Consider the following 12500-nt stretch of genomic DNA (forward strand, 5'->3'; position numbering starts at 1 on the left):
GGTATAGTCTTCAAGAATGATTGTAAAGAGTTTCGTTGTAATGATGGCAAATGTCTTCCTTTTAGCAAAGTTTGCGATAAATATGAAGATTGTTCAGATGGCAGCGATGAGTTTAAAGAATGCAGTAAGTTTCTATTTTTGATTAAAAAAGAAAGGTATAGTATTTTTATATTATTTTAATTAGACATTATATATATACATATATTTATATATATATATATATATATATAATATTAATTATGTGATGTACAAATCTATTTATCATTAACATATATTTTAACATATATTTTTGTTCCCAGTGCAGGCATGCATGATAAACAATCCCTGTAAACATGTGTGTCACAAAACACCATTAGGACCTGTTTGTGCTTGTAATACTGGATATCGTTTAGCTCCTGATAGAGTAAGTTGTGTCGATGTAAATGAATGCGAGGACAGTGTATGTTCTCAGATTTGTCATAATACTCAAGGCTCATTCATATGTTCTTGTGAAAGTGGATATGTCTTACAAAAGGACAAAATTTCTTGTAAAGCTACTGGTAAATTCAAGAAACAGAGAAAAAAAATAGAAAGAATTCATTTCTTCATATTTCTTTCACCTGTCACACAAACTATATAAAATAAATTCTAGGCTCACAAATGGAGATAATAACAGTTGCTGGATATGACGTGAGAAAAAGTACGTTGACATTGAGCGAGATTGAGGTCATCCATCACGATCCAAATTTCGAGATTTATGGGCTCGACATTAATGTGAAAGAGAATGCTGTTTATTGGTCTAACGGTATAAAATTAAACTACTTTTAATACATTGACTTACTTAATATTTCATCATTTTTATTCTACACTAAATTATACTATAATTATAGTATTATATTACATGTGTGTATCTGTATATATTTATTATATATAAGTATAATAAAGTAATAACAAAATAAGTATATAATATAAGTAGTATAATTATAGTATATACTATGATCTCTAATCTACAGTTATACTTGGAACAATAACAAAAATAAATGTCAAAACAAAAGAAAAAAAGATAGTTGATGTTGGAAGACCTGGAGCTATTGCAGTTGATTGGATAACGGACAATGTCTATTTTTACAGTGATAATCGTCCATATGCTATCAAGGTAACAAATATAATTTAAAATAAAAAATAAATAAAAACTATGGTGTTATAACGTTACTAACATTGTTCAGGTATGCAATTTGGAGCAAGGAAAGTGTGCAAAAGTTTTGACTATCAATGGAACTGGCAAAGTACAATCGATCAGCGTTGATCCAATCAAAGGGTATATAAAATAATTTAACAATAATAATTCTTTCCATAATTTGAAATAAATAATACAAAATCATCACCACAGAAAAGAACTGTTTATATTTAATTTATTAATTTTGTTTAATGATCAATTAGCTTGTTATTTTGGAGTCAAACTGATTGGCTGTCACAAAGTGGACCAAGAAGTGAAATATATAAATCAAGTATGACTGGTACACATGTTACAGCAATAGTTACTCGACATCTCGGCGTTGTTCAAAAACTAACAATAGATTATAGAAAATCACGATTATATTGGGGTGACACGCAATTAAATGTTATTGAATCATCAAACTTAGATGGTTCTGATCGTAAAATATTTTTAGAAACAGAGGTATTTACAATTTTTTAATAATGTGTTTATATAAATGATTAAAATTGATTATGACAAATGATTACAGTTTCAACCTTTGGATGTTAAAGTCTATCAAGATTCTCTTTACTGGTTACTTTCCAATACAGGTAACATAAGGAAATGTAAATTAAATAGCAAGACTACTTGTACGACTGTTGTTGGTTCTCAAATTGTTACTAAACATTTCACCATTTTTCATAACACCATGCAACCATTAGGTAAAAATTGTATTAATACACATTTTGATCATTAATAAGATTATTGGACTCACTTATTTTATTATTTATAGTACGGAACAAATGTCAAGGTCAGGAATGTGCTTACATGTGCCTACTGAATGAACAAAATTTTACATGTTTTTGTCAATATGGTAAATCAATAGATAACGATTTTGCGTGTAAGGAAGATTCAAAAATATATATTTCATCAATATCGTTAGATGAACAAAAAAGAGCTAATACTCAAAATAAAGGAACGATAGCTGGCATAGCTATTGTATTGGTCGCAGTAATCACCATTTTATCTGCTTATTATTACTATCAACAACTGAAAATAAATCGTAGGAAGAAAAATGATATGAGGTTTGTCTACTTTCATGAAAAACGTAACGTATAATAAGAGATCATAAATTCATTTATGCGATCATAAATAAAATATGATACTAATACTTCTTATGATACTAATATTACTATTCTAATTGATACACTATAATGATATGTATTATTATTATCATTATAACAATTTGTTTTTAATATTTTTTATAATTGTTTATTAATTTTAAATAATTGTTTATATATTAATAAATATATCTTTAAGCAAAGAACATATATATATACTACTATTACTTCTTTATGCTATATATTGTTGAAATTATAATGATGCCACTATTTAATAATAACAATTGATATTACAGTATACATTTTCAAAATCCTTCCTATGATGAAAAAAATGAAATTCAGAATTCATTCAATTGTATGGTATCAGCTTTACCACCTGGTGAACACGAATACATCAATCCAATAATTAATATATCAAGCAAGGTAAAAAATTCAATATTATTTTTATTTGAGAAAAGAAAATTGATATAGTGTGGTTTATCAACTATTTATCATTTCAGTTTGACGATCAGGAAAAGGAAAGACAAAAAATAATCGAAGTTCAATATTCAGATCATTCAGAAAGTGAAATCGAAGATACACAATACTCACAAAATTCAAAACTGTTACGTTAAAGTAAGAATAAAATAATGAATAGAAGAATCTTATCAATAAAAAAAAAAGAGATTAAAAGATGTTATTGTTACTATTACTATATATAGTATATGATTATTGCAGGATACTTTATGTAATGTTACAAATATTATAATGTTACAACATTTATTTATTATATAAAGTCACTATAATATCCTTTTTATTATTATTATTTGTATAATTATATTACAATTATTATGGCAATTATATAAAATTATTTTTCATATATGTTATTGAAAAATATTTCATATAGCTTATTGGAAAATAATTTTTCATAAATAAGAACAAAAAATTTTTATAACAAACAATATAATAATTTTAAATAAAAATAGAAGTTAGTAAAAAGCAAATGAAACCAATTTTATAAAAAATCAACATTCACTGGAATAAAAAAATAAAGTTTTGCGATAAAATGCAAAATTGCACAATGTTCTGTTATTGCATTTATTAATTATATAAGTATTGATAAGACTAGATTTTTGTTCTTCCTATAAACTAACTCTGCCTGAAATTTTTCATTTATCCTTCTTCATAATCTACTGGAAAATAAAAAATTGTTAAGAACTATGCAACTTAGAAACTATTAACAGTTTTTATTAATGAGGATCACATATTTAAAAACAAACATTAATAAACTGTTCATCTTGAATCAGAAAATCTTTTCAAATACAAAGAGGCTAATAAAATCGATAAAACGTAAAGAAACATTTGAAGTAAACAATTATAATGAGATGCCATCTGTGATAAATTTCAATAATCATTTCTACGTGAAGTGTATAACATTCGTAGCTCCTACCGCCATCTAGAAAAATAATTATATCAATATAAATTAATGATCTAATTAAATTTACAAATAATTTAAAACGGAGGAAAGAAAAAGAAAAGAAATGAATATGTGTAGATACAAATGAATTACAAAAAAGATCGATCATGGATAGAAGATTCAAAATAGGCGGTATTATATAGACGGCAGTACAATCGTTGGTACCAGGGCGCTGCGTATACACTGCGCTCTGGTGACGTCTCCAACGAACAGTTCAGTCTTATACGAGCAAAGCGGAAGAAAAGATTCGTATGATCAGCTGTGAGTGGCGAGTAAAGTTCGCCTCGGTTACTTTCAAATTGATAGAGAAAAAAATCTGTAGAAATATTAATTAATATAAAAACCGAATGGATTGAGGAGAAAAACTGTTAAGTCGGTTCGACGAACCGTGAATTTCTGTGTATGGTGTATTATCCCTTTCTCTCCCTCTCTCTTTTTCTTTAGTGTGATTTTGTTTTTGTAAAACTAATTTGAGAATTAAGAAAAAATTTGAAAATAGAAGAAGAAAGAAAGACAAACGTGAAAAAAAAGTGATTGGTGTACATAGTTTTTCGTCATTCACCGTTTAGCTCGAATATTTTTCGTGAGGGCTAGTGAGACATGACGGGAACAGGTGACAATAGAGGAGCTTCGCCATGTTAGATTTCGCGAGATCGCGAAACGTGCGCCGCCTGCTGCTGCTGCTGCCACTAGTGGAGGAGAAGGAGAAGTGGCATCATACGGAAAGAGAGAGATAGAGGGAGAGAGAAAAGCACGATATATATATACATATATATATACAGAGAGAGAGAGAGGGGGAGATAGTGAATTTATTTTGTTTTTCTCCGCTCTCCTTCGCGCTACTTTCACCCTCTCGATACTGTGATCCGCCTGAAAATCATCCAAGCTGGATAGGTTACCCGAGTATCTCCGCGATACCGTGGATTGGTTTATGGGGTAAGTTAGTTTTCAAACAAAAATGACAATGAAACTGCCTCTGTCACCCTATATATACGTATATCCTTCGACAGGAATTATTATCTTCGTTTATGTAGGAGAAAGTTTTCTAAAGGGTAATGATGATGATGTTGATGATGATGACGATGGTGATGATGGTGATGATGATCGATATATGCGTTTGAAGGTTATTCTTGATCAATGACTTTCCTAACCTCTGTGTTTCTCTTTCACTTTTTTCGTTGCTGTATTTTTGTATTGTCTTTTTGGAAAATTGCTCAAGCGACGGGTTTTTTTGTCGAAATAATTTGAATATCCGAAATCGGACTTAACATTTTCATAAATAAAATGATCTGTGGAATAATCCATCAGAATTCAACATTGTGATAGTGCTCAGTGGATGAACTTGATATATCTTAGATTTTTTTTGAAGTTACAAAAGAAGCAAAAAAAAGTGTAAAACACTCTATTCTCGATCGGAAAAATCAGCTACTTTTCTTCTATTATTATTATCAAGACCTATAGTGATTTTTTTTTTTTTTTAAATTTCCTTCATCTTTTTTTCGATAAAATTTAAATGGAAACTACTTCAGTGGTCAACGTGTATACCACAAAGTATTTATTATCAAATATTTATACGTTTTTTTCTTTATCGGTGTTCTTGAATTTTGATTTTTTTCGATATAAAAAGAATAATATGTAAATAGAAAAAATACACGTTGTTGAAAAAAAAAAGATATTTTATATGGCGGACTAGCAACGATGATGACGCGAAGTTAACATGCAAAAGACAAAATGTTGAATATGTGCGCGAGTCTTCCTTTTCCTTGACTCTCCCTTCTCTTTCTTGCTCTTACCGAGTTATCGATGTATGTACGAACGGAAAAGCTATTTCGTTGTGTGTGTATGTGTTACCTGTTAACGGACTTACGTAAACCTTTCGATCGTTTTTTCGTCAATAAATCTCTTTTATCAGGATGGAAGATAAGAAGAAAAAATAAGTTCAAGAAATTTTTGAATTCACAATTTTTATGTTGATTTTTAAAATGATGGAAGTTACGAAAGGACGACAAACAATTTTTTAAATTTTTTAATAAAATAAGTCAATGCGTGTAACACTCCCAGGGCACAGAAAGTCACCTTAATCTCATTTCCGTCGAGTATTATTATTGAATTACCAACAAAGCTTGTGCGAAAGTCTCTGTGTCATTGAATTAGCAGCATGCGCATCCTTAAAGTTGGCTTTCTGAAAATCTTCTTTTGCCCATTAAATTTTTTTCTTTCAATAACGATGTTATATATAATATATATATATATTATTTTTATATTGTTCTTTTATATATTCAATCAATATTCAAATTTACAATAATTTATTCGTCCTATAAATACAATAACTTTTTTTATCGTTAAACGAATTTCAGTGATCAAAATAATTTCGGGTTAAGTAGGACAGAATAATTGTAGCTGGTTGTTTTGTTCTGGCGCGAAATTCAAAAGAAAAAAAGCGCGCGGAAAATTCAATGCTAAAATTTTGTATTTTTATTTCTCTTTTTTTTTTTTGTTTTCTTTTTTATAGAAAGATAGACCTTCGAAAAACGATTATTTCATTTCGTTACACCGTTGTCCTGGTCAAGGCGAATCTTTTATTGATTTAACGCCTTCGAGACATCGCCTAGTTGGACGAAAAAAGAAAGCTCTTATACGTAGGTATACGTATAATACATATGTATGTTATGTGGTACATTCAAAAACTCTCAATAATGTTGTTGTTACAACTAAAATATCATTCCAATATTATATATAACTATTATAAACTTTCTATATATAAATTTATTTGTCACAATATAACCTATATTCTATAACAAAAATATACATTATACAATAGAGAGTTGCATGGACCAGTTTCACGGTCGACTATTTTGAGTGTTCTTCGATGTAACTGAATAATCGATAACTTCGAAGGAAGAGATTTAATGGAACTCGAATACTAATCAATACGTTACGAATCGAATTGTTAACTTCAAAATCGATCTATATATTATTATATAATTCTATTACGTTTTATACATAATTTAAACTTGAGTGGTAACATTAATAAATAAATATGTAAAGTATTGGCTACCTTTAAAGAGGATAACGAAAACGATGTTATACGCATCATGTCGCAAGACATTTTTTTCTGCAATATACGCGTGCGCAAAAAAGCTATACGCACACTCATGCACACACACTCATTGTTTTTCTTTTTTTTTCTCTTTCTATTCTTTTAATGAATATAATAAAAGTGAGAGGAAAATATTGAGGCGAAAGAAAGAGTTTATTTTGTTAGAAAAATTGATTTTTTTTGCATAATTGAAAGACAAAAAGTGAACAATCGATGGATTCGCTGGTTCGAAACCAAAGAAAACGATGACTCATATTCGAGTGATCTCTCGCGGTGTGTGATAGGCTTCCTCGATGAATCACACTTGTCTTCTCTCTTTCTCTCTCTCTTTCTCTTTAATACATGTAGGTACACAGATTTTATCCAAGAATAAAATTGAAAATATTTTATTAACGAACGAGTTCTTATTTTATTCGTGACTGCTATAATTTTTAATTCGTCAACGTATTACTGTAAAATTATAAAACAATATTGAAGATATACGAACAGTAAAAATTCAAAATGGCGAGCAAATATCTAAATTACGAAATATATATATAGTATGCTCAACCGCGCACCTTCTTGCGATAAATTTTATCGCGGTTTTATATTCGATGACGTAGGCTTTACTAATATATTTGTGTGTGATATCGTTCTTGGGTTGATACGTTTTATTATCGATGTGATCGCTGTAATATCGGAAGTTTCGGTTTCCTGTATAACCTTTTATATATATATATATATAGAGAGAGAGAGAGAGAGAGAGATTTGCAAGAATGATTAATAAAAATGTCTTATTAAATATGATCTGCCTTTCAGTCTAGGGAATACAAAACGACTTAAGTTATCGTCACATTTTCGTGACATTCATAGCCGACCTCATTATCCTCTTATGCATTCGTTTTTCATAAACCATGTATAATGTCGGCCATTTTCTTGGCAAGGATATTTGTGAATGGATAAACGTCATTTTGCGACCGAGCTAAACGTGCACGACAACACAACTCGGACAAAAATAATCGACCTCGACAAAGATCAACTCGCGTTTATGAGAGACGTTAATTTACATGAATTCACGTTTTATTCGATTGGGAACGGTGATTTGGGAGGTGGAGAATTTAGTTCGACGATCTGCAAATGCATTGTGCCATATTAAAACGGTATGATATTATTTCATAAATTTCAACATTTTTCTGAGTAATACTTCATTATTTTCATTAGTTTCATTAATTCAACGGAATTGTAATTTTCCTTGAATTCTTTGCGATTCTAAGAAAAACGTACATATATATTTATTAACGTATGCGTATTTAGAAAGCAGAAATAAGAAACATAAGTACAACATTTATAATAACGTTACTTCTAAATGTAGTATTTACTAAGACAATTCGTTGGTAAGATAGAATACGTCGTTACCGACCGTGATAAAATCGTTTCTTTAGTTTTTTTTTTCCTTTTTCTTTTTATACTACATATATCATACGTTCACAATACTTTTCATCATACTTTGTAATCAAATTTCAATTAACTTCTCCATTTACAAAGATCTCCTTCCTGTTTTTCACGTTATTTACGAAACAGTATTGTGTTGTGACGTAAATGATCTCACAGGAAAAAAGTAGTATTGGAGAAGTATAAGATCTTGTTTTCCTGCTCAAGAACTTGTTTGGTTTCATCGAGAGAGGGGGAGGGGAGGCACTTCTGGTTAATTACATTATAGTGAAGTTAGGTAAAGACGTATGCACATACACACATATTTACTGAACGGTGGAGTAGGAAAAAGATTCTTGAGTGTATGTTCTCTGTATAAAACGAAGCCTCATACATCGTGCATATATATGCACACGTGACTTTTCTTTCTTTCTCTCTTTCTTTATAAAACTGATCGTGTTGGTAGAGTATACAGGAGGCGTTAGATAGGCGTTCCTCTCCTCGAATGAGAGAAAATCGTGATGGTAGTTTAGTAGTAGTGGTAGTGGTAGTGGTAGTGGTAGTGGTAGTGGTAGTGGTACCTGGCGAACGCTTGGAGAACGGCTACGTCAGTCTACGTTTCGTTGTTGTGGCGTTCGCGGTGAACGTTGGTCGGAGGACCAACCGGAATTATTCCTGCACCCCCTTTTTTATTCTTCTTCCTCTTTCTTTCTCTCGCTCTCTTTCCATTTCCCTTCTTCTTTTTACTGAAAACAACGTCCAGTTTTCGAATTAATCTCAAATAATAAAAGCAACAACCCGTCATTGCTTTTCTTCGTCCTTATGTTCGGTCTTGGGAGCAGGAAGGTCCTGAAATACTCCGCCATCGACCCTTCGCTCTCCATCGATGTCGAGGACACGGTCACGTGCTTCTGCAGGTCAGTCCCCCCCTCTCTTTTCTCTTCTCATTCCTTCCCTACCACCTTACTAACTTCGGTTCAGTCGATCATCGAGGATCTCTTCTTTACCGATAGTCCTTTATCATTTTTCGCCTATTTTTATTATTATTATTATTTTAAATGTGTGAACTTGCTCGATCAATCACGTGACAGGTAAACTTATTAATTTACTTGGTGTAGTTATCTCTATGTGCAATTAAACGATTATCACGAGGACAGCCGATAATTTAATTGTTCTATCTTTTTCAATGTGTTCTTACGACTTATATTTATCGTGATATCTCGATAGCAAAAACTAGAGAGATAAATAATGATGTGATAGAAATGTGTAAATGTTTGATCGATTGATGTTTATTTATCTGACGATTTGTATGTATATATCTAATCGTATTAATTCCGCAAGCGTCGTGTGTGTATGTGTGATATCCCAAGGTTATTCGAAGAAGAAACTTCGTTTACAAAGAAATTAATAGCTTAGAAGTAAATATTAGTTTGAACTGTGTAAATACTGTATTCAACCATATAACTTTTTTATTGTGTGCTCGTAAGATTATCTATATCTTAACTTTTTTAACACTGTGACGTAATAGCTATACATATGACATGTCTTTAATGAATGTCGAAGAAACTTCTTGTTTAATTTTGTTAAAGTGAGACCTATGTACAAAATGAGATCTGTGATTTTAAACGCCTGTTTGTATTTACAAATATTGAAAAAGAATAACATTAATGCAACCGTTAAAGTCATTAATAAGAATTTCATTCCAATTCGAATCGAGTTTATCGTTCCTCTCTCCCCACCCCCTTAAAAAAAAGAAAACATATAACCTATCGACATCGATAAATTTCGTAGAATCATTGGCTCGGATATATATATTTATGTAGATGACGCAGTATTATTACGTTGTCTAGAAATCTTCCGCGGCGCCAATGATATGTTCTACGATTAAGGTTAAGTCAATATTTGGCCCCGAGTGAGAAAAAGTGCCATTGGTTTAAACGAATTTCACTCTTGTAAAACTATATGATCTTTGAAATTTTCGAGCCAAAATTGATATTCATCATTAATATTTACCTTTATTACCGTAAAAATAGTTAATAGAAATCGAAAATATGTCACACTCTCTTAACATTGCATTTTAAAATTGCTACAGTATGTAAGACAGGTTACGTGATGTCTAATCATATATCAAAAAGCGATAAATTCAAAACATCATAATCGAATGGAAATTCGTAATAATTCGCAAGGGAAAACATTCTGAACGATTTGTCATTAACAAGAACATTGTCAAGAACAAGAACAAGAACAACAAACTTAGGCTAACTTGACATAATCATTTTGACAGTAATTAAATATATTGAGAATAGTCGTTCGCGGATTTATATTCATATTGTGTGTGTGTGTGTGTGTGTGTGTGTGTGTGTGTGTGTGTGTGTGTGTGTGTGTGTGTGTAGAGAGAGAGAGAGAGAGAGAGAGAGAGAGAGAGAGAGAGAGAGAGAGAGAGAGAGAGAGCTATTTTCGTTATTCGTGTTCGACTCATGATTTTCCTCGATTACTTTCTCGAGATATCTCGACGATCGTGAGAGTGTAACGAAAACTTTCACAGTGTGGAAAATTCTCGAGTCAATTTAAAAAAAAGGAAATAGTTATCGTAAAAAAAAAAAACGATTTTTTTGCATAAGGTTTTTTCCTCTTTTTTCTTTTTCCATGGGTCTTTGTTAGTGAAACTTGGTACATTCGGCTTAATTAAATGGTTTTAATTTTAATTTTAGCCAAATCGATAATGTTACTTTCTATATATACTTTTTTTTTTATCAACATTTAAATTACATTCTTTTCATCATAATAAATACATTACATATACTTCTATATCGTAATTAAAATTATAATGAGAAATAATATCCCATTTTTCATTTATTGTTTCTTTTTTAAATTTATTATTTTGCAAGTTACTTTATATTAGTCTCTTTCGTCAAAATAGAATACCTTCCTAGTAAGTAACCTCTATAACAAAAAGATGAAACCCTTGAGAAACACGAACCGATTAATAATAAATATACTGTAAGAAAAAAAAAAAAGGTAAAAGAAAAGAATTGTGAAAGAGAAAATAGAGAGTTGGGACAAGGAAAAGAAAGTATCTGTATTCTGCATAAATATATATACTAAAATAAAAGATAATATTCCTAAAGAGATCGATGGGGAAAAATAATCATTTGAGAGGAAGTATGAGCACGACAATAAGAATAGTTTTTTAACGGTCGAATGCATCGACGATGGAGATAAAACTATGGTAGTAGAATGACGCTGGTAAACAAACGTGTAGGACGAAATAATGTCTCGAGCGTGATGAAGAGAGGCGCCAGGAAGGCGCCATTCTTAACATCGATCGTCTTTTATTTTCTCTGCTCTTCTCCCTCTTGTAATCCCTTAGCTGTTTGAAAGGAAAACAAGTTCGATTGAATCCTGGCGCCAAACAGGATCTTCACTTTCCATTCAACTTGATATTTGTTTTTTTCTTTCTTTTTACTTCTTTTCTCTGTCATTTTATCTTCTTCTTTCATTCTTTTACTGGAAAAAAAATATTGCTTGGTAGAAGGGCTAATAGGTTGTTATGTATTTTTTCACATCAACTAAAAAAATCATTAAAAATAACAGAATTAGAGAAATTTGTGTTGAGTGTTTTGTGAAGAAAATAAAAGATATTGTTAGATATCGAGTGAATAATCGATGAGAAAGTAGTGTGGATAACCACGTGACGTACCACGCCCTCTTTAAAGAAAAACGCTATATTTAAATTTTTGTATTATTCTTCCAAAATTAAGTCTTTTTTCTGTTTTTAGTTAACGATGTTATATAATTATTAATGAAATTATACATGAAATTTAAGATTATTTGCATTGCCATATAATCCAACATTCTTTCGTACAATAATCGCGCGCATGTATCTGTGTGTATGTGTCCACATATATATTATTGTAATAAATATAAAAAAAATGAATGTTTAAAAGAGCATCGCAAAATAAATTCGCGGGGGCAGAGTGGAATATTGATTGTCGCAGAGACTATCTCGCAGTGTGTACGAGGCTGTGAAACAGGCAGAAGGTGGGGAGGGCCGAGTAGTCAGCTGACTTAGTTGCCGGTTCACAGCTGATCCATTGGCGGCGCAACCACCGTCGCATTGCCGCTCTCTTGCCTCATCTCTATCCCCTCTTCCCTTTCATCCGCCCTTTTCTTCATCCTTTATATATCCTTCAATATTATATTATATACATTATACGTATATTATATATATTAACAAAT

General features: G+C 30.8%; 2 protein-coding genes across 4 annotated transcripts in view; both read left to right on the top strand.

Moving 5' to 3' along the window:
- The window catches only part of LOC122636803 (vitellogenin receptor), an 11495-nt gene extending 8528 nt beyond the window's left edge, over window positions 1–2967 (top strand). Inside the window, exons 23-32 of the mRNA XM_043828394.1 lie at window positions 1–124; window positions 300–539; window positions 632–784; window positions 993–1135; window positions 1206–1297; window positions 1420–1657; window positions 1725–1896; window positions 1968–2259; window positions 2592–2718; window positions 2796–2967. The exon at window positions 1–124 is cut by the window's left edge and continues 184 nt beyond it. Of these exons, the coding sequence (XP_043684329.1) occupies window positions 1–124; window positions 300–539; window positions 632–784; window positions 993–1135; window positions 1206–1297; window positions 1420–1657; window positions 1725–1896; window positions 1968–2259; window positions 2592–2718; window positions 2796–2909 (1695 nt within the window). The 3' untranslated portion in view covers window positions 2910–2967. The remainder of the gene's footprint in view (window positions 125–299; window positions 540–631; window positions 785–992; window positions 1136–1205; window positions 1298–1419; window positions 1658–1724; window positions 1897–1967; window positions 2260–2591; window positions 2719–2795) is intronic.
- A 1000-nt stretch (window positions 2968–3967) lies between these two features.
- The window catches only part of LOC122636807 (MOB kinase activator-like 2), a 13858-nt gene continuing 5325 nt past the window's right edge, over window positions 3968–12500 (top strand). The window contains exon 1 of one of the 3 annotated variants that reach the window (XM_043828401.1): window positions 3968–4687. Coding sequence is in view for 1 of the 3 variants with exons in the window: in XM_043828403.1 (XP_043684338.1) it covers window positions 9084–9178 (95 nt within the window). In the remaining 2 variants the exon portion in view is untranslated. Of the gene's footprint in view, window positions 4688–8818; window positions 9179–12500 lie in introns of those variants that run through there. The other 2 variants (XM_043828402.1, XM_043828403.1) reach the window with 2 other exon arrangements.

Source organism: Vespula pensylvanica, chromosome 23 (assembly GCF_014466175.1).
Source record: "Vespula pensylvanica isolate Volc-1 chromosome 23, ASM1446617v1, whole genome shotgun sequence".
In the NCBI taxonomy this organism is placed as follows: Eukaryota; Metazoa; Arthropoda; class Insecta; order Hymenoptera; family Vespidae; genus Vespula; species Vespula pensylvanica.